Source organism: Mastigoproctus giganteus, chromosome 14 (assembly GCF_048544385.1).
Source record: "Mastigoproctus giganteus isolate SK-2022 chromosome 14, ASM4854438v1, whole genome shotgun sequence".
In the NCBI taxonomy this organism is placed as follows: Eukaryota; Metazoa; Arthropoda; class Arachnida; order Uropygi; family Thelyphonidae; genus Mastigoproctus; species Mastigoproctus giganteus.
This window is the reverse complement of record NC_143588.1, coordinates 91,262,453-91,284,882: the sequence shown is the minus strand read 5'-3', so window position 1 is coordinate 91,284,882 and position 22,430 is coordinate 91,262,453. Positions and strand designations below refer to the sequence as shown.

The following is a 22,430-nucleotide window of genomic DNA, read 5'->3' as shown; positions in this document are numbered from 1 at the left end:
CACACCTCACAAGATCTGTCTTGACCCTAGCAATCTCGGTGCACCTCTCATCTGTAGAACTTGAGTGGGTCCAGGTGTGAGTTAACAAGGTCTGCGCAGTGCCAAGAAGATGACTGTGCCTGTGTGCTGACATGTAGTTGGTAAATTGGCTAGCGCACATTGGCTTGCGTAGACTGTTGTCTTCAAGCACATGCCCTCATGTCGGACAATGGTGTCTAAGTATGGTAGGGTATTGTCTGACTCTAGTTCAATGGTGAATTTTATGAAAGGCGACAGAGTTGAGGTTGTCTAAGAGTTGGTCCCCTGAATCTGTGGGAATAACTACAAACATATCATCCATGTAGCGACACCAAAAGGTAATGGGATCTGGCATACTTGTAAATGCACAACCCTCCAATTCTTCCATCGCAATGTTTGCCATGACTGAACTAACTGGGGAACCCATGGCTGTGCCATGCACCTGTTGGTAAATGGAGTCGTTAAACATAATTGCGCCACCAGTTAAGCACAGTTTGAGGGCGGTGGACCAAACTAAAATCTTATGATATTTCCTCCGCCCTCAAACTGTGCTTAACTGGTGGTGCAATTATGTTTAATGACTCCATTTACCAACAGGTGCATGGCACAGCCATGGGTTCCCCAGTTAGTTCAGTCGTGGCAAACATTGCGATGGAAGAATTGGAGGGTCATGCATTTACGAGTGTGCCAGACATAATTGCACCACCATGCCGCGATGTTATGGTTGTCGATCGGTCCCATCATTATTGACACCGCACCTGGTTGGAGTTGTTGCACATCACGTGATCTAATACTTCGGTCAGTAGAAGCAGTGGGTGTTGTGTCCACCCTATTATTGAGGCAACAATTCTCATGACCGACAAACATTGGCAACAGTCACATTCGTCACAACCATAGGTTTCAACTTCAAACAGTTAGTTGTTACATCAAGCAGTTTACTGTGCATGAGTGGCACTACATGTTCTTAAGTTCTGTGTTCCTAAACTTTCAGTTCAACTGATGAAGGTTACCATAATAACCGAAAGCTTTTTGTACTGTGTGTATTTAACATATTCTGTTTTACTATTTAACATTAAACCTGTCATTTATTTTATTTTACTTTCCATTTCACTCTGTGCTACATAATAGATTATACAGAATGAATCCAGAGTGCACAGGCCTCTTTACCTATAGTGATGAAATGTTTTGTAATCTTTTATGACATTTAGACAAATTGACAAGGAGGTCATGTTGTTCGTAAGATTGTGTACCTAAAAATCATTAAGTATTAATCACTCATTACTAATTGAGCGATTAGGAGATCTGATCTGTATGTAAGGGAAAATTGGAAATATATTTTTCATGACAGTGTTCCTGCTCATCATTCAACAGTAATTTCTGAAAGATTTTCCTACCACTTGGTAACTGCCATCCAACATCCTCCTTATTCACTCTTTTGCCCTGTGATTTTTTTTTTTTTTCACCAACTAAAGAACTTGTTAAAGGGAAGAAGATTTTTTGGTAAAGTCAAAGCTGTAGTGGCTATAACAAATGCAGTCAGGGAATTTTTGACCAGCTATATAACTGAATGAAATAATATGTAAGGAGCCAGAGAATTAGTGTCAGTCATTATTTGGAAAAATGCCATTTGTAATTTCTATATTTGTTTATTTAAGTAAAAATTTAGTGCCCGAGATTTCTGATCCTACCTTGTATATTTTTTAACTTTATGAACCCTCATTATATAGGGTTTTACTGTATTTTATTTACTTCTAAAATTAATGTGTTAGAAGCATGTTTCATTAAATTAAAAGAAATTGAAACACTTGTTCCTGTGTTAAGGTGTAGTAAAATAGAAACTTTAAATCTTTTCTATTTGTTTGTTTAAAACTCACATTGGAAAATGTATTGAAATTTTATTTTCTAATTTGGCCAGAGATGAAGAAGGCAATAGGGGTGAAGCTCTGAAATCTAGAAACACAGTAAATCCTTATGCTCAGAGGTTATTTCAGGCAAGTTTTATAAATGATATGTTGATAATCAATGTCTTACCCCCCCCCCCCAATCCATATATTTCCTTTGCTAAATTAGTATTACTGTCCAAAAGATACAAGGAACCAAGCTTATTCTGCATCAACCAGAAAAAAAAAAAATAATAATAATAATAAGTAAGAAATAAATAATAAATAGATAAATGCAGAATAAATTAATAAATAAAATATAAAATAACAAAAAATTATATTATTCCCAGTATCAGAAAGTCAACATCTGGTTTTACCTTGAATAATGCCATACTGTCTGTCTCAGCTACCTCAGAAGGTAATTTATTCCATTTAACTACAGTGTGCTACAGCAGGTACAGTTTGGCCTGGAGTTAGCATTAGCATTAGTAGAGGCATATGATGCAAGAAGAAGCTTATGCGGCATCAGCCAGAAAAAAAAAAAAAAACTTCCACTTCACCCCTCCGTTCATTCGAAATACCTGTCCAGCTGAGCCTTAAATTTATTTAGGCTATCAACTTCCACAACAAGGGATGGAAGTCTGTTCTACCAACCAACTACCCGCTAGCTAAAGACAAATTTCTGGACATCTATCCTACATCTGTCTTTCCTCAATTTGAATTTATGCCCTCTCAGGTGATTATTCTGAGCAAGAGGCAGAATCCCATCAGCATTGAGCATGCTCAAACCATTCAAGGCTTTATACACCTCTATCAGATCACCTCGCCAGTGCCTAATCTCCAGACACTGTAATTTGCAAAACTTAAGCCTTTCTTCGTAAGAGCAACCCTTTGTTCCATTCACTAATCTTGTTGCCCTTCTCTGTACTCGTTCCAACAGCTCTACATCCTTCTTAAATTGAGGCCTCCAGACCTGTATACAGTACTCAAGGTGTGGACTGACCATTGCCTTATACAAGGGGATAATCACCTCCTTATCCCTGCTAGAAAAATTCCTGTATATCATTGACAAGACATTATGAGCTACTCTTGCAGACCATCTGCACTGCTCAGAAAACTTCATATTTGCCTGCACAATTACCCCCAGATCCTTTTCGTTCTCTACCACTGTCAGTGTAGTACCACAGAGTTGATAAGTCACTCTGGGGTTACTGCTTCCCATATGTAGTACTTTACATTTGTCAATGTTCCTTGTGCCATTAAACTTCTACCAACAACAACAATAGTTTCTGCACAAAAGTAAACTAATGAAATCTATCTTACATTACTTCATACAATTTTATATTTCTCCTTTTCAAGTGGATTGTTTTCCCCCTCCAAGTTGACTAGTTGCTAAAATTTTGCAGACCATACATTTTAAGCTATTACTTATACAGTTATTCCCCGACTTATTTAAACCCAAGTTACGTAACTTTGGATTTATGTAAATTTTTTTTGGCAAAATCGTAAAGACACTTTCTGTATAATTTTTAAGAGTGAAGTCAAATGAAGGAACAATAAGTATAAGTTTTTATTTTCGTTCCCATACAAACTATGTTGGATAATAACCTGCAGCATAACTAGAATCTAGGTAAATAACTAGAGTTAACATTTAATTTTCTGCTTTAAAAATTCCGAGAAAATATTTGACAACATGCGTTTGAGACAGGCGAACTATGTCGAAGCACTTCAGAGAAAGCCACACAACGTTCAAGCCACGTGGACTGAGTGAGTCCCATTGGCTATTTCTTTGGAGAATTACACTCTAGCCCTTTGTCTCCACATCTTTTCTTTCCTTTCTTTCTGGATTGTAGAGTCAGTTTAGTTTCGTTTGAGCGATGTGGGAACTTTTGTTTGCATTTTGTGCATAATATTTATTACATGTTGGATTATTGTGGTGAAATTGAAATTCACGTTGTCCAACCATTTTCAGCGATTTTCATTGTGTAGTGTGTGCTTCATTTGCATATTGTAAGCTGTGACAGCATCGCTTGTAACTTAACCTTTGAAGTTTTTTACAGAAAATTTCATTTTGGACCATTATCATGGTGCCGCCTAAGAGAATAAGTGAAAGTGGTACTGCTTCACTGCTATTCCCAGATAAAGTTTTTAATTGTTATGGTATATAACTACATCGATGAGCCAAAACATTATGACCCCGCAAGTTGTTATGCAAATCAAAGCAACTGCAGGTGAATTACGGCACGGGTCGGGACACACTATAAAAAACACCCGATGCCAAGCTCCGTTAATCAGTGTTACCGTTGTTCTTCAGATGGGAAAGGTACCGGACTTAAGCGAGCTTGACAAAGGCCAAATTGTAATGGTCAGAGCATATCCAAAACAGCACGGCTGATGGGGTGCTCACGGTCAGCCATGGTTAGTACCTACCGAAAGTAGTCCAAGGAGAGGAAAACCCGCGAACTGCCGGCGAGTTGTTGGAAGACCACGGCTAATCAATGCTCAAGGTGAGCGAAGGCTCTCTCGGATGGTATGTGGCAACAGAAGGGCAACTGTGGCACAACTCGCTGGCAATTGGAATGCTGGTGATGAGAGTAATGTGTCACAACACACAGTACATCGAACCCTGCTAAATATGGGGCTGTTTAGCCGCAGGCCACTCCAAGTGTCCATGCTAACCACGGTTCACCGGCAACAGCACCTACAATGGGCACGCGAGCATCGAAATTGGACCATGAGTGATTGGAAGAAGGTCGTCTGGTCCGATAAATCACGTTTCCTGTTGCACTGTATAGACAGCTGGGTATGTGTGCGCTGTTTACCTCGGGCAATGATGGCGCCTGGATGCATCGTGGGACGAAAACAAGCTGATGGCGTCGGTGTCATGCTTTGGGTGATATTCTGCTGGGATACCCTGGGTCCAGTCATCCATGTGCCAGGCATTCTGACATCTAGAGACTTTGTAGAGCGGATATCATCTACAAAGAACCAACATCATATCTATGAAGGACCAACATCATATTAGATAGGATGGTCATAATGTTTTGGCTCATCGGTGTGTATTTTTTATTTTTCTGAGATATATGGTTTTTGTTATATTGGCATATCGTAGCAATATTTTATTAGTCATTCCGGAGTTACTTAAAACTCAACTTACGTAAGAGGTCCTGAAATGTATCTCTTACGTATTGTCGGAGACAGACTGTATGGGCAGCAATGTTTATTAGTACTTACCAGTCTAGTCATCCTCATAACATGCCAAGTGAGTGGGATTTTACCATCATAACCCTTGGCAAACCCAGGGTCCTGAGCTGGATATCATCATTCTTCTCTTTTTTGGCGATTCCCTCCTGCTTCTCTCTCTCTCTCTCTCTCTCTCTCTCTCTCTCTCTCTCTCTCACACAAACACAGAGTACTCAAATTTTTTTTGGCTGGTGCAGCATAAGCCTCAGGCTTCCTTGAACCATATGGCTAGTTGTGGTAATAATAATATTATATAGAGGTATAATGACATCCTTCTCCTTACTTTCAAAGATCTGATAAATTATTGATGGGACCATCTGCCTTTATTGCCATCTGGTTACTCTGTTTGAAATGCTTCATATCTATATTGTAACCTTGTCTCTCTTGTTTTGAACCATCTTTACCCCCCTTCCCCAAGTCTGTTGGTTGTTCTTGAGTTTTTGTTCTCCAGGTGCATTTTGTTTTTTAAGACCTATTTGTAACTAGTTCAAGTCATTCTGAAGAAGTATAGCCTATTTCTAGTCATTGACTACCCTCTCAAGCTTCAGATCATTATTATTATTATTAACTTCAGTTTACTTACCACACACACAGCCATGGGTCACTCCGAGATGGCAATATGCCAGAAGAGTGTGCAATTTACAGACCGAGATGCAAGGAACACATGTATAATGTACAAGAGTACGTGCATGTTCAACCCAAGAAATATACAGAATCCAACTTACAAATGCATGAAAACAAAAACAAAGTTTGTAGAAATATACAGATAGGTAAAAGTTAGGCAGCAGTCAGCAATGTCCAGGGGCAATTGATCATCAAAGGTACGTAAGCTCTTAACACTTCTTAAGGATTTCCTTTCTGTAGAGCTTGTCCTTGCAGGACTTATCTGGTTGGATGCCTAATCTGTTAAAGATCTGAAGGCAATTGGCCAGAAATATGTCCCTCAATATTTGTCAGGGTAAGCTGCAGAGGGAAACAGGACTCAAGGTGTTCTCCTCTTGCCTTCTTTGGACCAGAGATTAATGTTGATACCGAAGGAGTATCAGTTCGCCCCGTTAAAAGCCGTGCAAACGTGAAGGCATTTCTTGTAGTGATGAGATGTCTCCAGAGAGTGGCTATTGGCCCCAGGGAGTCATTAGCTGATTTTGATAACTTACATTCATCAATATTATTAGGGAAAATTAGAAACAAAAGGAGTACTAGCATTGGTCCCCAAGAGATCCCATTTGCTATGTTAGTCTACTCCAAATATCCATTTTTGACTGCCAAACTTGAAGCTCCAAATTGTCTAATTTTTTTAATATTACATTGGAAACTTTGTGATTGGACAGTTAACACAATTGAATGAGACTGAAATATTTAATCACTTGGATATTATTTTATTTCATATGCCATATCAAATAGTATTCTAGTACTGTTTAGTTTTTCTGCATTCAGAGAAGTGTTAATATTGGAAACATTGGATATTTATTTGTTATAACATTGTTCTTAATAATAGTAGTTGGATTTAATATTCAAATGTTTATATATGCTTTTATTAAACTAAACTATAATTAAAATTTTTATCATTCAAACAGATTTTGCTATTTGTTAAAATAGCATCATTTAAATTAAATATTGACCCACTTCTATTGAAATTTGTGAAAGACAAAATTACATAAGTAAGTATTTGAGTAACTACTTGGGCCTTGATGTGTTATGTGAATCATGTTTATTCTTCCAAATAGGGCTGGGGAGGCATGCACATATAGCACCTACCCAGACTCATCCAGAAGTCTGAAACACTAATACAATTTATATCCAGTTTGCCTATAAGACGGTGCCTACATAGCCAGGTGGGCAGGAGCAGCAGTGCATAGCACACGCTTCTTGATTAGACCGGGGTTCGAGCCCATGAACCACCAAATACAGAGGGTGCGGAAAGGTCAGGGAATGACCACTGCATATCCCCGGAGCAATATGGCCTTAGTTGCTAATGCTCCTAAAAACCAAATAACAAACAAATAAACAGCATAGAAGACAGTTTGCATGTCTTGGAGAAATTCATGAAAATGAAACAGAAGTTTGGCAAATTTTGGACAGCTTATGGTGACTACAGTCTCCTTTTACATCTCTGTAGTGGTAGTGAAGTTATTAATAATCTTGTGTATACCGCAAATGAAAGCTGCTAAGCTTTCAGTCCTTAATATGCTGAAGAGGCTACCCAAATAGTTATCAAAGATTCTATGGCCAAAGTAACAAAGTATTACTCTGGCTGTGAGAAAGCTTTCAGAAGCCTGCATTTTTGTTCTTCACTGTTTGTATTTACACTCAGAAAGAGAAATTTTGGATTTCTGAAAGCTGTGTTTGTGGGTCTTGCTCTGTTCTTCTCACTATTATTTATACACCAGTGATTTTTAACTGCAGGTGCCATATCACTTTGTGGTGCCACCAGGTTGTGAAATACCTAATAATCAAACTAATGGAAACTGCTTCTTATTCACTCCAAGAGTGCCTCAAGTGACAAAAGTTTGAGAATCACTGGATATCACAGTGCCTATGCCATTAATTGATCATATAGACATCTAGTGGTTTGCATAAACACCAGGTAGTAGTTCTGGCACTGGTGTTTATGTAAACTGGAAGAAGATTTACTGAGAATTTTGTAAATCACTCTGATCTTGGAATTAGTGATGGGTATCTTAACAATGTGATCTGAAATAGAATAAAAAAGTTTAGTTCACTCTTGAAAATGAAAGCAGACAGTTGCCATTTCTGATATCCTAGTTAACTTAACATAAGCACACAACTTTTGGTAAAGTTGTTGTTTGAATTATTTTCAAGTAAGAAATACAGATTATATTATAAGAATTTAGCATTCCTGCACCTCTACTAGGTTTTTGGAACCCTAACATTAGCCACTTAAAAACAAAGAGCAATTTTATCTCTTACACTGTAAGATTCAAGAGGTATAATAATTTGAATAGGTTTATAATAAAGAAGAAAATTTATTGAGACAAAAAAAAATACAGAAAAGATCCTGCATTTTTTCCTTTCACAAAAAAAAAATTAATCCATTATTCCTTAAGTCTACATTATATTGCTCCACATTATGTTGTCCTTTTTTGTAAAGTCTGCAAATTGTATCCTTACTGCATCCCTAAAATATGTAACATATGAGGATACAATAGATTCATGAAGTGGATGGGTGGTATTGGGTACCGTGGAATGCTTCCAGAACCTGTTTCAGTCAAATTGAAGATATTCTCTCACATTGCAGTGGTGCATAGATGATGTTAACTTTAGCATCTGAATTGAGGATGAAATGAACCTGTCTCCCTTAATTGTGCTTGTGTGTCACACCTAGAAAATGCTTTGCAGTTAGGGAGAGAGACCAGCTGATGAAAAGCCAGTAACTCTGAAACATCTGTAACAATAATTTCTTGAAATTTTTAATAAGCAGGTTTTTCCTGTGAGCCTCGAGTGACAAAAATGATATTAACAATTAAATGATATTAATAAATAAATGATATTGATAAAAAATGATATTAATAACTTTTGAGTGACTCGTGGATAATGATGTTGTTTCTAAAGTAAGCCAAAACAGATATATATGTATCATTTTAGCAAACATATTGTCATAGTAACACTGCATAACACTTCGGCTAAGGTAAAGAAAGTCAACACGAGAAATGTCGGATAACTTATGCGGAAAATTAGTTTACCAACACCGGACTTTGGCGCTGCTCGCTCTGTAAAGAGACGATAGGTGTTATCGGTTTGGAGCCGAAATCGAGAAGGATATATTGATTGACAGTAGGTGTGGCAAACAATGAAATGATTTGTGGTGGGCGCGACAGAGGACAAGCTACTGTGTAGTCATTGGTTGGCATTATAATGGGTATTTATGAGTAAAGAACGGTGCTTAATAGTTTTGTAATGAACGGTAAACAGGTAATAGTAGCAATGAATTTTTTAAATATGGAAGAAATTTGTAAGGAAAACAAAACATTGGTTGATTTTTTGATGAAAACTAAATTAATAAAGTTTTGTTCTGTTCATTTTTATGTTCTTCATTATGTTTTTTTTCTCATTATTAAAAGCAGATTTTTGGAGTTCGTGAGTGTTTTTACTATACTGTTGATTTTGGTTTGGTTACGAAAAAAGGAAAAGGTTTCTTCATTTTTCGTTATTAGTATTAGTAATGGCCGCATGGTGCAAGAAAGCCCATGGCTTATGCTGCACCAGCCAAAAAAAAAAAAAATCCAAACAAAACAATGATAAAAAATAAAATAAAATAAATAATAATAATTAATAAAAAAAGGAAATTAAACCAATCATTCTATGTGCTTCGCTTCCCTGACCCGAAGGTACTATCCAGATGTCCTTTGAATTTCCCCAAACTGTCAGCCTCTACCACCCATGTAGGCAACTTATTCCAGTAATTTATAACTCGCTGGCTAAAATAAAACTTACTGCAGTCCAATCTAAACATTTCCCCCCCGTAACTTGAATTTATGTCCCCTAGTTCTAGCATCATTTATAATCTTGAAAATTTCATCCTCATTCATTTTACTGATGCTTCTCAGAGCCTTAAACACCTCAGTCAAATCTCCTCTAAGGTGTCTAGTTTCCAAACTCTGCAACCCACATATTCGAAGTCTTTCTTCATAAGGACGCCCTTTTGCCGATCTCACCAGGCTAGTTACCCGTCTTTGCACCCTTTCAAGAAGCTCAATGTCTTTCTTTAGGTGCGGTCTCCATACTTGAACACAGTATTCCAAGTGTGGAATACAAAAGCCTTATATAATGGAATTATCACGTCCCTATCTCTACTTGCAAAAGTTCAATAGATCATCAATAGGACACCATGGGCCTTCCTTGCAACCTGTTTACAATGCTCAGAGAATTTCATATCTGACCATATCGTAACATCCAAGTCCCTTTCCTCTAGTACTGGGTTCAGTTGAACTCCACCAAGTGAATAAGTTATTTTGGGATTACTGTTTCCCATGTGTAATACCTTACATTTTGTTGGATTAAAGCATAGCTGCCATTTTTTTTTACCATTCCTGAAGTCTATCGAGGTCTCTCTGAAGAAGCTCGGCTTGACAGTGATCATTAACCACTCTACCAATTTTAACATCATCTGCAAATTTAAACATCACGCCCTTTATCCCTTCATCGATGTCGTTTATGAAAATTATAAACAACAATGGTGCTAATACTGATCCTTGGGGATCTTGTCTTGGCGCATTATGGCCTTAGCTGCCAATGCGCCATTAAAAACCAAACCAAACCAAACCTTGGGGAACCCCACTTCTTACATCAACCCAATCTGAGGAATAGCCATTTATCACAACCCTCTGCCTCTTGCCCTGAAGCCATCCTGCTATCCATCTAAGGATTTTCCCAGTGATTCCAACCTGTTCCAGCTTATAAAGCAACCGCTCGTGTGGGACTGAGTCAAAAGCTTTGCTGAAATCTAAATAAACAATGTCGAAATTATTCCCTAAATCCAGCTCGTGAGTGACCCTTTCGAAATAGCGAATCAGATTTGTTAAACATGATTTTCCCTTTACAAAACCATGCTGAGTATCCTTGAGAATTTCAGTTCGATCCAAATGATCCTGAATTCCACCCTTGATCATTGCCTCCATGATTTTCCCTACCACTGAAGTCAGACTGACAGGTCGATAATTTCCCACTTCACTTTTAGAGCCACCCTTATGTATGGGAGATACATTGGCACTTTTCCAATCCAACGGTGAACAGGTAATAGTAGCGATGAATCTTTTAAAGATGGAAGAAATTTGTAAGGAAAATGAAACGTTGCTTGATTTTTTGATGAAAACTAAATTGATAAGACCGAAATTGTACTGTTTTAAGTGCAATGATTATTTTTAACTAATTGAATCACGAACAGAGTCATGTGGAAAGTTGTGGTTTGGCAAAAAATGTTCTTCACGAGTTTCTTTATTGAAACATAGTTTTATGGAAAATACAAAAGTTTCATTGAAAAAGATAATGTACATTATATACTTTTGGTCAACGTGCATGCCAGTAACTAAGACAGCATTCCATCTGGAAATTTCGAAAGTGACAGCAATTAAGTTTTATAAGAAACTAAGAGATATTTGCGGATTGCAGTTAATAAAAAACCCATGAAGTTGGGTGAATCGGGGAAAATTGTAGAAGCAGACGAAACTGTATTGGTAAAACCAAAACATCACAGAGTACGAAATTTAACTGTTAATTAACTGTGAAACACAAGGAACATTTTGTAGATCCTTATACAGGAGCACATACGAATAATATCGAAGCCCAGTGGAAGAAACTAAAAAGTGTAACTAAAGGAGTAAATAGCAGCTGTGAACATATGTTGATGGGTCACATTAATGAATATATGTGGCGTCAATTTAATCATGAAGATACTTTTCACAATATTGTTACTCAAATTGCGAATAGCTATTCAGGTCCAACTGTATGATTTGTACTCATGAATTTTTTTTTCTGAGAAAGTTTCGTTCCGTTCATTTTTATGTTCTTCATTGTGTTTTTTTTTCTCATTATTAAAAACAGATTTTGGAGTTGATGAGTGTTTTTACTGTATTATTGATTTAGGTTTGGTTACGAAAAAAGGAAAAGGTTTCTTTGTTTTTCATTGTATTTCATAACCTGAGCTTAAATGGTAGGTTAGGAAATAAAAGAGAAGGTTTCCTTGTATTTCGCGACCTAAACTTAAACGTTAGGTTGGAAAATAATAGAAAAAGAAAAAGATTCTTTATATATATATATATATATACTGAATAGCTATTAAGGTTCTGATTGACGTTATGATACGTGTGTATCTGCACGAGTGTCTTTAAAAATAAAAGTACAGTAATAAAATTAATATTTTATTAATAAACAATTTATGTGCTAGTCCACTCATGATTCTAAAGAAAAAAGGTTAGGTTACCCCCTCCATTTCGGGAGAGGTTCAAGCTCCTATGGGATTCAAGTGGAGGTAACCTGACCTTTTTTCACCATTAGGGCATATTATTGAACAAGAAAATAAAAATACAGTCATAAAAAAAATTATTTTTTTATGAATGTATTTCTAAATATGACTGATTCTAAAGAAAAAAAGGTTAGGTTATCCCCTCCACTTCGGGAGGGGTTCAAGCTCCCATGGGATTCAAGTCGAGGTAACCTGACCTTTTTGTCATCGTTACAGTAAATGTTAGGGCATGTGTGATTAGGACAAGTTACCATTAGTGCTGCTACAGTGATACTGAACCGATGTTATCGTGTGTTGTGTTGTGTTCGCGCACCAATCAGCACGTCATTTGCCACGCCTACCTGTCAATCAGTATATCGTTCTCGACTTTGCTCCAGACCGATAACATCTACCGTCTGTTTACCGAGTGAGCAGCGCTACATTGCCGTATCGGCAAACCAATTTTCCGCGTACATTATCCGACATTTCTCGTCGTTCTCGTGCAGGCTTTCTTTACCTTCGTCCAAATTCCTTCTACCTACAAGTGTGGGCCACCTACAAGTTAAGGTCAGGTTATATTTTGTAACCTGACCTTAAATGGTAGGTTAGGAAATAATAGAAACGGTTTCCCTATATTTAGTGACCTAACCTTAAATGTTAGGTTAGGAAATAATATAAGAAAAGAAAGGAAGATTCTATATATATATATATATATATAGTGAATAGCTGTTGAGGTGTTGATTGACGTTATGATACGTGTGTATCTGCACGAGTGTCTTTAAAAATAAAAGTACAGTAATAAAAAAATATTTTGTTTATAAACAATTTGTCTAGTCCACATGATTTTAAAGAAAAAAGGTTAGGTTACCCCCTCCATTTCGGGAGGGGTTCAAGCTCCCATGGGATTCAAGTGGAGGTAACCTGACCTTTTTTCACCATTATGGAAAGCATTCATTAGGGCAAGTTACCATTAGTGCTTCTGAATGCTACTAAAATGATACTAACCTGATGTTATCATATGTTGTGTTCGTGCACCAATCAGCACATCGTTTGCCATGCCTACCTGTCAACAGTATATCATTTTGACTTTGCTTCAGACCGATAACACCTACCGTCTGTTTACTTAGCGAGCAGCGCCAGAGTGCCGTATTGGGAAACTAATTTTCCGCATAAGTTATCCGATATTTCTCGTTGTTCTCGTGTTGGCTTTCTTTACCTTCACCCACTTTTCCTTTACAGCCAAAGCAGAATTCACACCAAAAATCAATAGCATTCTAAATATGAATTAGAATATTCCACTTCTACCATTGCCATTTATTGATATCAGTATTAATCAGATTTATTTATTGCATTACAACTTCTGTGATTTAAAAGGTTATATTTAAAAAACTTCTTATTTGTAACACGTTTTGAGTTTATTAATTTTGCCTGATCTGTACATGAAACTTGAGGTATATGTGCCTCCATGATGAAAGGCATGTTCGTGTTTTTACAAACTTTTTTACTTATTTTCAACCTAGGAAAAAGTCTCATAACTGTGTCATGTAATTACAGAATGTTCTCTATACCAGATGATCATTTAACAAAGCTCATTAATGATACTCCTGAAATGCTTTTTTGTTTTTGTAGTTTAATTAAAGATTGATTCTCTTTTACTGGAAATCTTTATGTAACTTTTCTTTATTATTAGTGCCTGCATCATCGGATATTCAACCCAAACAGTCCCCTGCCTGAGATATCAGCACATATCAAGACTATTATTGAACCCTCCCAAGAAGTAGGTATTTTTCTCAGTCTTAAAGTATTATTTGTCTGCCAGTTATATATTAGATTGTATGGGCTATTACTTCTACCAAATTATCATTTGAAATTAGGATGGAATTAAAAAATATACCATACTGTGTTATTTAAAAAGGGAAAAGCAAAAAGTTTTGCTTACTTGCTTTGCCAAAGTCCTAATGTGAAGCATGATTGACAATGCAGCCTTTTCCACAATAGATGAAGACCTGTGTATGCCTCATGAAAGGCTACAGTCCTCTGGGTTGCTTGCTTTAAGCAGCTTATTGGGGAAATAAAATGAAATGGGTGAAATTTGCTGTGTTGATGTTGTCTACAAATGGCAATCTAAAAATTCTAAAAAAAAAATCCACTAAACAGTAAATGTGTTTAGTGAATACATGCATCAGTCTAATGCTATGCCTATGAATCATGAAACGATTCATATACAATGATAATATAATACCAAAATACTAAGCAATCCATTGTTTATTATCAGTGTGATGCTGATCTTGTTCATAAATATAGCAAATTGATAATTCACGGTGTAGTTAATTTCTCAAGGTCATTTGAGATCTGTGGTGAAATTGCCATGATTGATTCTAACCTGCTTTGATGAATGGCAAATCCAAGAACTAAATTTTCTGATTATTAGTTGGTTGTCAGATTTATCATTTTCCTAAACATAGCTGGAAAATAGTTGTGTTAGATAATGGATTGCTGGATTTCAGAGGCTCAAATGTATCTTATTCTACAAGGAATGGCTTAGTATTAGTAGGGCTAAATGATGCACAGAAGTAGATTCTTCTGTATCTCCAAAAAAAAAAAATAAATCCGATTTCCCAATCACTTGTTGAACGTGTTCCATTGCCAAAAAGCAATCCAATTCAACCTTGAACTTTTAATGAACTTGAACCCTCCACCTTAAGAGGCAACTTATTCCAGTGATATACATGTTGCCTGGTTCTCGAGATCCAGTTTTCTACAATTCTATAAGATTTTATATTTATGGTCCCCAGTTCTTTTTTTTTTCTCTCTCTCTCTCTCTCTCTCTCTCTCTCTCTCTCTCACTCTCTCTCTCTCTCTCTCTCTCTCTCTCTCTCTCTCTCTCTCTCTCACTCACACACACACACACACACCAGCGAGAGTATTCTTCCCTTGCTCATTTTACCTCCATCCATTCATTCCCTTAGGTCTTTATGTGTCTCTGTCAGTTCCTTCCCTTTAGTATCCTGGCAATCTAGTTGCCAGGGTTTACATTATGCACCTTCTAAGCCATTCCTTGTAGGGACATTAGTGCTCTTCACCAATTTGGTTGCGATTCTTTGAACCCTCTTTATAAATTCAGTCTTTTTTTTTAGTTGCAGCCTCCAAAACTGAATACACTATCTCAAGTGTAGTCTTATATAGAGCTATAATGACGTAATTTTCATTATCTTGTAAAGATCCAATATTCATTGATAGGCCCCCATATACCTCCAGGTTCCCTGTGTATACTGCTTGGTAAACTTCATGTCTGTAGTAACCCCAAGTATTTCTTGTTATGAACCACCTTTAACCTTACCCCCATCTATAAGTTAGGTGCGAGACCTTATATATTTAATAAGGTTAACTTGGTTGCATTATTCTGACCACATTTTTAATCAGTCTATGATTTTGTGGCTATCAACCTAGTTCTGGTCATTAACCTATCTTAACCTTCAAATTATCAGCAAACTTTGACAGCTTTACCTTATCCTTCATCACTGTCATTAAGAATGTTTGGAAACAAGAGCAGGCACTAGCATAGCTTCAGTGATATCACTTTACCAAAACATTTACTTCATAAATGTTTTTGTAAAGCTTATCTACTCTGAAATATGCCCATTTACTTCGTTTCCCATTCTCTATATGCATAAATATGGAATGGAAGCCATAAGATACTGCAGATGAAAATATTGCAGTTTTAGGAGCACAATGCCTCTCACCAATGCCTGCTAACATCTCAAGAACATCTTGCCAGCCGATGTTGGCAAGATGTTCTGAGGGTGGCAACATTTCGAATGAACAGGAAGATAAAGCTAGGAAAACAAGCCTAAATAGCTTCAAGGGGTGTGTCAGGGTAGTAAACTAGAGAAGAGTACTTAGTCTTAAATATATCTAAAGTAATATAAGTAGTGTTATCAGTAAAATGAGTGAATTCAAACTCCTGATTAGGATAACTAATGCTATCATAATAGGGCTAACAGAAATGTGATGCCACCCAGAAATTTGGTATGACGAGTTCCACTATGGTGTGTATAACGTACTTAGGAATAGAGAAGATAGAAGGGGTGGCAGGTCATGCTTCTTATCAAAAGCAGTCTGACCGCAAAAAAGTCCTTTTGCTGAGTTAGAATATGCCAGCCAGCACATATATTCTGTACGGTGTGAGTATGTTGGAAGAAAAGGTGAAATGAGAGAGAGTAATCTACAGACCAGAAGGTTGTGAAGAGTATGACCAGATTCTCTACATGCAGATGGAATGGGCAAGCAAGTGTGAATGTCTTTTTATGGGTGACCAATCTTTCACTAATTGATTGGAAGAATAAGTGGAAGGGAAACTTACCGTGGGGAACAAAATTTTTAAATAGACTAGGTGATTATTATTTACTTTATAGATATTGTGTTTATTTACATAAGTATTCTTCAAAAATTATAAAATAAAATTTCAAATTTGTTGAAAGGATTATTATTAACTATCCAGCAAAATGTTTCATTAAAATTCTACACATCTCACAGAAATCATAGTTAAAATTATTTTTGCACTTTACCATAACTAATACGTATTAAATTCAAGTTCACTGTTTTTAAATAAAAGTTATGATTTATAACTTTTAAAAAGTGAGTCAAAAGTCAGGGTACACTTTTGTGTTCTCTGGAAACATATAGAAACCAGACTTTTATTATTTAACAAACCAAAATCATTTATGGCTGTGTAGAAAGTATGCATAGCTGTCAGCTGTCCATATTTACCACAGAAACTCCATTTTTTTTTTTTTTTTTAATTCTCTTTCTTTTATACAAGAAAGTGTAATGCATGAATCTGTCCATGCATGAAATTTTATTCATCTCTAGTTAATGCATTGTCCATCAGATGTGACAGTTTGTTTTGCATAAAATATGTAGAATGTGCAAAATTAAATCTTAGCTATACTGTAACATGAAACCATACTTTTGTTGCTTATGTGGCATGAAGAAAAATATGATTTAACAGCGCCCTTCAGTAAGACACCAGAGAAATTCAAAGTAGTGTTAAAGAAGACATGTGCGTATGGTTTTCTGTGTATTTTGAAAGCTGGAAAAGGTAACACATTTATTTTGTGTACTGTATGTAGATATGAATTTTTAATTTCAAGTGGCAAGAAACATATTTCAGATATAAACAGATGTAATCAGATATTTGCAAACAAATAAGTGAGAACAGTGTGAAGCACATAGAACAGATATTTGCAAACAAATAAGTGAGAACAGTGTGAAGCACATAGAAAGAAATTCAAAAATATTGCATTTCAAAATGAAACCGTTGGTGTCATCTGTGCTGAATATTTATTTGCATCATTTGTCACAGAACATAACCTTCATCTGTGACTAGTTTCTTTTTCTTTTTTATGAAAAACATAAACAGCAACTATTGTTGGTGAAATTGGATAGATAGCAATGGCTTTGAAAAAAAATATGCTATTTTAAAATTGCTACAGATGGTACTAAACAAAGTAATTCTAATATACAGTAGATCTCAAAATTATCTAGGACAAATGGGAAATAAATTTGTCTGGATAACACAAGCCAACAAGTAATTTTTAATTGAAAAAAAAAAATATGTGGACTAGATAGCTGTTTGGATGATGCTGATACCAAATCTGTTTTTGTTTTCCTCTGAATGTCTAGATTCGCAATGAGACTAATGACGTGAACATGATGAGACTAATTATATCACTCACATAGCTGTTCATCAACCTGCATGACTATAATTATTATTTCTATATTATTATTGTTTTTACATTTATATTTATGCAATTGTTTGAATATATCTGTATCCTTGTTATTTCATAATTTAATTATAAATTTTTTCAGGTAAGACCAGGTGAATTACTGAAACACATTTATTGCGTAAATGTATTAGTGTAAGAACTCTGCCATGTGTGTGTGACTCTTTTATAACTAAATCAGGATATTCATAAAATTTACCAGTTATACTTAGGCTGTCCCCTGTGTAACCCGAATAAGGTGTGGGCACCATATGTTATTTGTACCACTTGTTCGAATGGGTTACATGACTGGTTGAACAGTGCTAATTGCCATACCCACAATATGGAGGGAACCAGAAGACCATGATGTTGATTGTTACACTTGTAATATGAATGTAACTGGATTCTCAGTTACATTCATATTCTTAGTGGATTCAGCAACGTGACTTCATGAAAACAGTATGTCAATTCCAGTTTCTTTAGAAGACAAAGTCGAACGCAATGAAGGTGCAACTGACAGAAACATGAGAACTTCAGCCAATCCTAAGTACACACCTGATGAAGAGACGTTGGAGCCAGAGCTGTTTACCCAGATGAGTTGAATGACCTCATAAGAGATATAGCCTTCATCAAACTTCTTGTCTTGAGAAAGACATTGGAGCCAGAGCTGTTTACCTAGATGAGTTGAATGATATAATTAGAGATACTTAGATTCTTGAGACTAAAGCAGAAACACTTGGTTAAGAAGAATGTTAAGGTGTCTTCCTATCTAAAAAGGGACCACGTTTTTTGGTGTTCTTTACAGTAAATCTGCTCTGCTACTGCCATGAGATCAATGGAGTTCTTAGGGAATTGTCAGAAGAACACATACCTGAATGACACCTCTTCAATGACTGCACATAATGAAGTTTGATAACAAAATCTTAAAGCCAACTATTCCATTTCCTGTTGTGTTCATCTTAAGGAGACATACTATAAAGTGAAAACACCACTCAAAGCAATTCAATACAGCACTCATCAATGGAATGTCTGTAATGACCTCAAAGTCATTAGTATGTTAATGGGCATGCAAGGATTGTTTACAAAATAGCCTTGTTTACTGTGCCTGTGAGGCAGCCTTTCTGCTATAGACCATTATATCAGATGTGACTGGCCTGAAAGAAGCACGTATGAGCCAGGAACAAATAGTGTGTGGTATGTTCCGTTAGTGGATCCAACAAAGGTTTTCCTTCCACATGGCCTATGAAGAGTTTTGTGAAAGCAGTGGCTAAGATGAATTTGAGAGGATTTCACTTTCTACTTAAGCAAGAAATTTCCAAAGATGAATACTGCAAAAGAGGGAATCTTTGTGGGGACTTAAATCGGAGAGTTTCTTTGAGAAAGCTTTCAGAAATGCCTGTGTATTACAACTAAATACGTGGCTTTGTGGAAACTTTTTGGTAAAGATAGAGTTCACAAACTGCTCAGTGCATACAAAGAAATTTGATTCCTTACGTTACTCAAGCTTCATTTCGAACATTTACATTTAGATTTATTTCCCAAAAACCTTGGTATGGTGACTGATATGCAAGGGGAATAAATTCCATCAAAACATTAAGTCAATGGAAAATTGAGACCAAGGTTTCTGAAATGAATGTATGCTGGTCAACTATTGCTGGATGTTGTACAGAGACATCCTGGACAAAGTGTACCAAAGGAAATCAACCTCACAACATTTTAAATTGTACTTCTTTATTACAGTAATGTATTGTATTATTTTAACTGTGTATATAAAGTAACCTAGATAGTATGAACCACAGCTGTAATGCTCAATACATTCTATGTTGGTATCAATATTTGTAAAATGATAAGAGGAATTTACCTCAATATAGTACGTAGAACACTTCCGTATGATACTCTCCAGAAATTAAAACAAAAAAATCGAAAAACTTACATTAGAGTAACAAATAGTTTAAAAAATAATTAAAAATCAATTTAACACAATTAAAAATAAGAAAATTAATTAAAAGAATTTAACGAAAAAAATTGCAAAATGATTTTCCTTCCTTTCTTTCTTTTAATTAATTTTCTTATTTTTAATTGCATTAAATTGATTTTTAATTGTGTTAAATTTTGTTTTATTATGTTAAATTGATTTTTAATTATTTTTTAAACTATTTGTTACTCTAATGTAAGTTTTTCAATTTTTTTTTAATTTCTGGAGAGTATCATACGGAAGTGTTCTACGTACTATATTGAGGTAAATTCCTCTTATTATTTTACAAATATTGATACCAACGTAGAACGTATTGAGCATTACAGCTCTGGTTCATACTATCTAATTCATTTTTTAAACTCTTATTGACTATTTCATTTACTTTCTTTCTCTCCCAGTATAACCTATCGATACACATAATTATGGGGGATTTTTTGAACAGCTTGATGCAAAATTACGTTAAATTAACACTAAGATACTCAGCCCAAAGTTACCATATTTCGTTTCTAAAATATTGCCTTCAAAACAACATCGTTCCGAAGTTTGCTAGGGTCAATTTAAATCAAAATATTTCGGGCATAAAACAACTAGCACTTGCTACATCGCATAATATCATTAAACTAGCCTTACAATCTCAATATACTAATAAACAAAAATACCTTTCCCAGGTTAGGAAGCTTCGCGATAAATTAAAAAATTATCTACATCCTAACGATTGGTCTGTATTGAAGACCTCCATAGCTTTGCGACGGGAAGTACAGGCTTCAGATATAAAAAACAGACATGTTAACAAATTACAAACATTATCGGGAGGGTCAAGACATGCTCATGCGAATTCTAACACATTTTCGCAGGCTTGCGACCAAGTGCATACAAGTTGGGTGATGACCCCCCCCCCTGAATATGTCAGCTAGTTCGCGAACACCCCCTCGCCCAGCATTCAACGACTCAACATATCAACACGTTACAAATCTTTCCTCTTATAAGCTATTGCAGGACCAGATTTCACTTTTATCCAAAGGATTAAATTATAATTTACCACCTTGAAAACTACCTAAAAAAACAGTGCATAATTTATATTGAATTTGGACTTCTTAATGTTCCACAAAAAGATTTATTTATTCAAAAAGTTAACCAAGTGGTGAATAACATAAAAGAAACGCAACTTCCAAAATTGAATACACATGACAGTTCAGCTTTATGTGAACTTCGGGAAAATAAAGACATTATTATACAGAGGGCAGATAAAGGAGATACAGTGGTAATACTCGATAAACCTGATTATATTAATAAGTTAGAATCAGTTGTTTCAGATACCTCCACTTATATGGAAGTAGACCTGGCACTATTTACCAATTTAGTCAATCAATGCAATAAAATGTTAACCACGTATTGAAAAAACTACTACATTACTATGGCTCAGTTAAAGGAATCGAAGGCCAGAACATACAATATTCCTGCACTTTTCAGTCAGGTAAAATTACACAAGACTGGATTTCCTATTTGGCCTATTGTTTCCTACAGAAACTTGGCATTTTCATCCTTAGCCACACATGTATATAACATTATAAAACCCTTTAGACAAGCGATACAATTTGGGATTAAGAACTACGATACATTATTTAATAACCATTTTTTAAGGATTGTAGACTTGGTGAAAATGACAATTTATTCTCACTAGATGTTAGCTCATTATATACAAATGTAAACGTTGAATACACATTAGATATTATTTGGGATATGTTAAATAATAACTCGATACCGATTAATTATAAGAAGCTTCCTATTAAGGAAAATTTTCACCTAATTAAACTGTTAGTTGAGGCCAACTATATCACCTTTCAAGACAAAGTGTACAAACAAATTTTTGGTTTGCCAATGGGATTGAGCCTGAGCGGCTTAATATCGGAGATCTATCTTTCAACGATTGAACAGATACATTTGATGCCTTTGTGACCCCGTATCACATACTATGGGTAGTATTTAGATGATGTTCTGGTTATTACTGATAGTAGTACTATGCAAGACATTTTACATTCATTTAATAATATTCATTCTAGGCTCAAATGTACATTGGAAAGGGAGGATATAGATACAACGTCATTAAATTTTCTAAATTTTATGCTTACCCAGGACTCGAATAAAATCCAATTTAACATCTATCGAAAACCTACAAACACCGGTATGCTTCTACATACCATTATAACAGCTTTCACCTGTTCACCTACAAAAGATCCATTATCTTTAATCAATTTCTAAATGCCTACAAATATTCAACGACGGAATCTGCTTTGGGCTCAGAAATACAAATATTAACCAGCAAATTCTTGAACAAGGGTTATCCCCTTGCTACAATAAACCGAATTAGGGTGCAAGCTAAGTTGTTGTTGTTGTTATTTGGTTTTTAGGAGCATTAGCAACTAAGGCCATATTGCTCCGGGATATGCGGTGGTCATTCCCTGAATGACCTTTCCGCATCCTCCGTATTTGGTGGTGACGGGCTCGAACCCCGGTCTAATCAAGAAGCGTGTGCTACGCACTGCTGCTCCTTCCCACCTGGCTACGGAGGCGCCCTGCAAGCTAAGGAT

General features: G+C 35.9%; 1 protein-coding gene across 2 annotated transcripts in view; it reads left to right on the top strand.

Annotated features, from left to right (window-relative positions):
* LOC150075349 (DNA repair protein Ku80-like) overlaps nucleotides 1-22,430 on the top strand; it is a 143,759-nt gene that overhangs the window by 94,852 nt on the left and 26,477 nt on the right. For both annotated transcript variants that reach the window (XM_090388268.1, XM_090388267.1), the window contains exons 13-14: nucleotides 1,934-2,009; nucleotides 13,793-13,879. In XM_090388268.1, coding sequence (XP_090244394.1) covers nucleotides 1,934-2,009; nucleotides 13,793-13,879 — 163 coding nt within the window. The remainder of the gene's footprint in view (nucleotides 1-1,933; nucleotides 2,010-13,792; nucleotides 13,880-22,430) is intronic.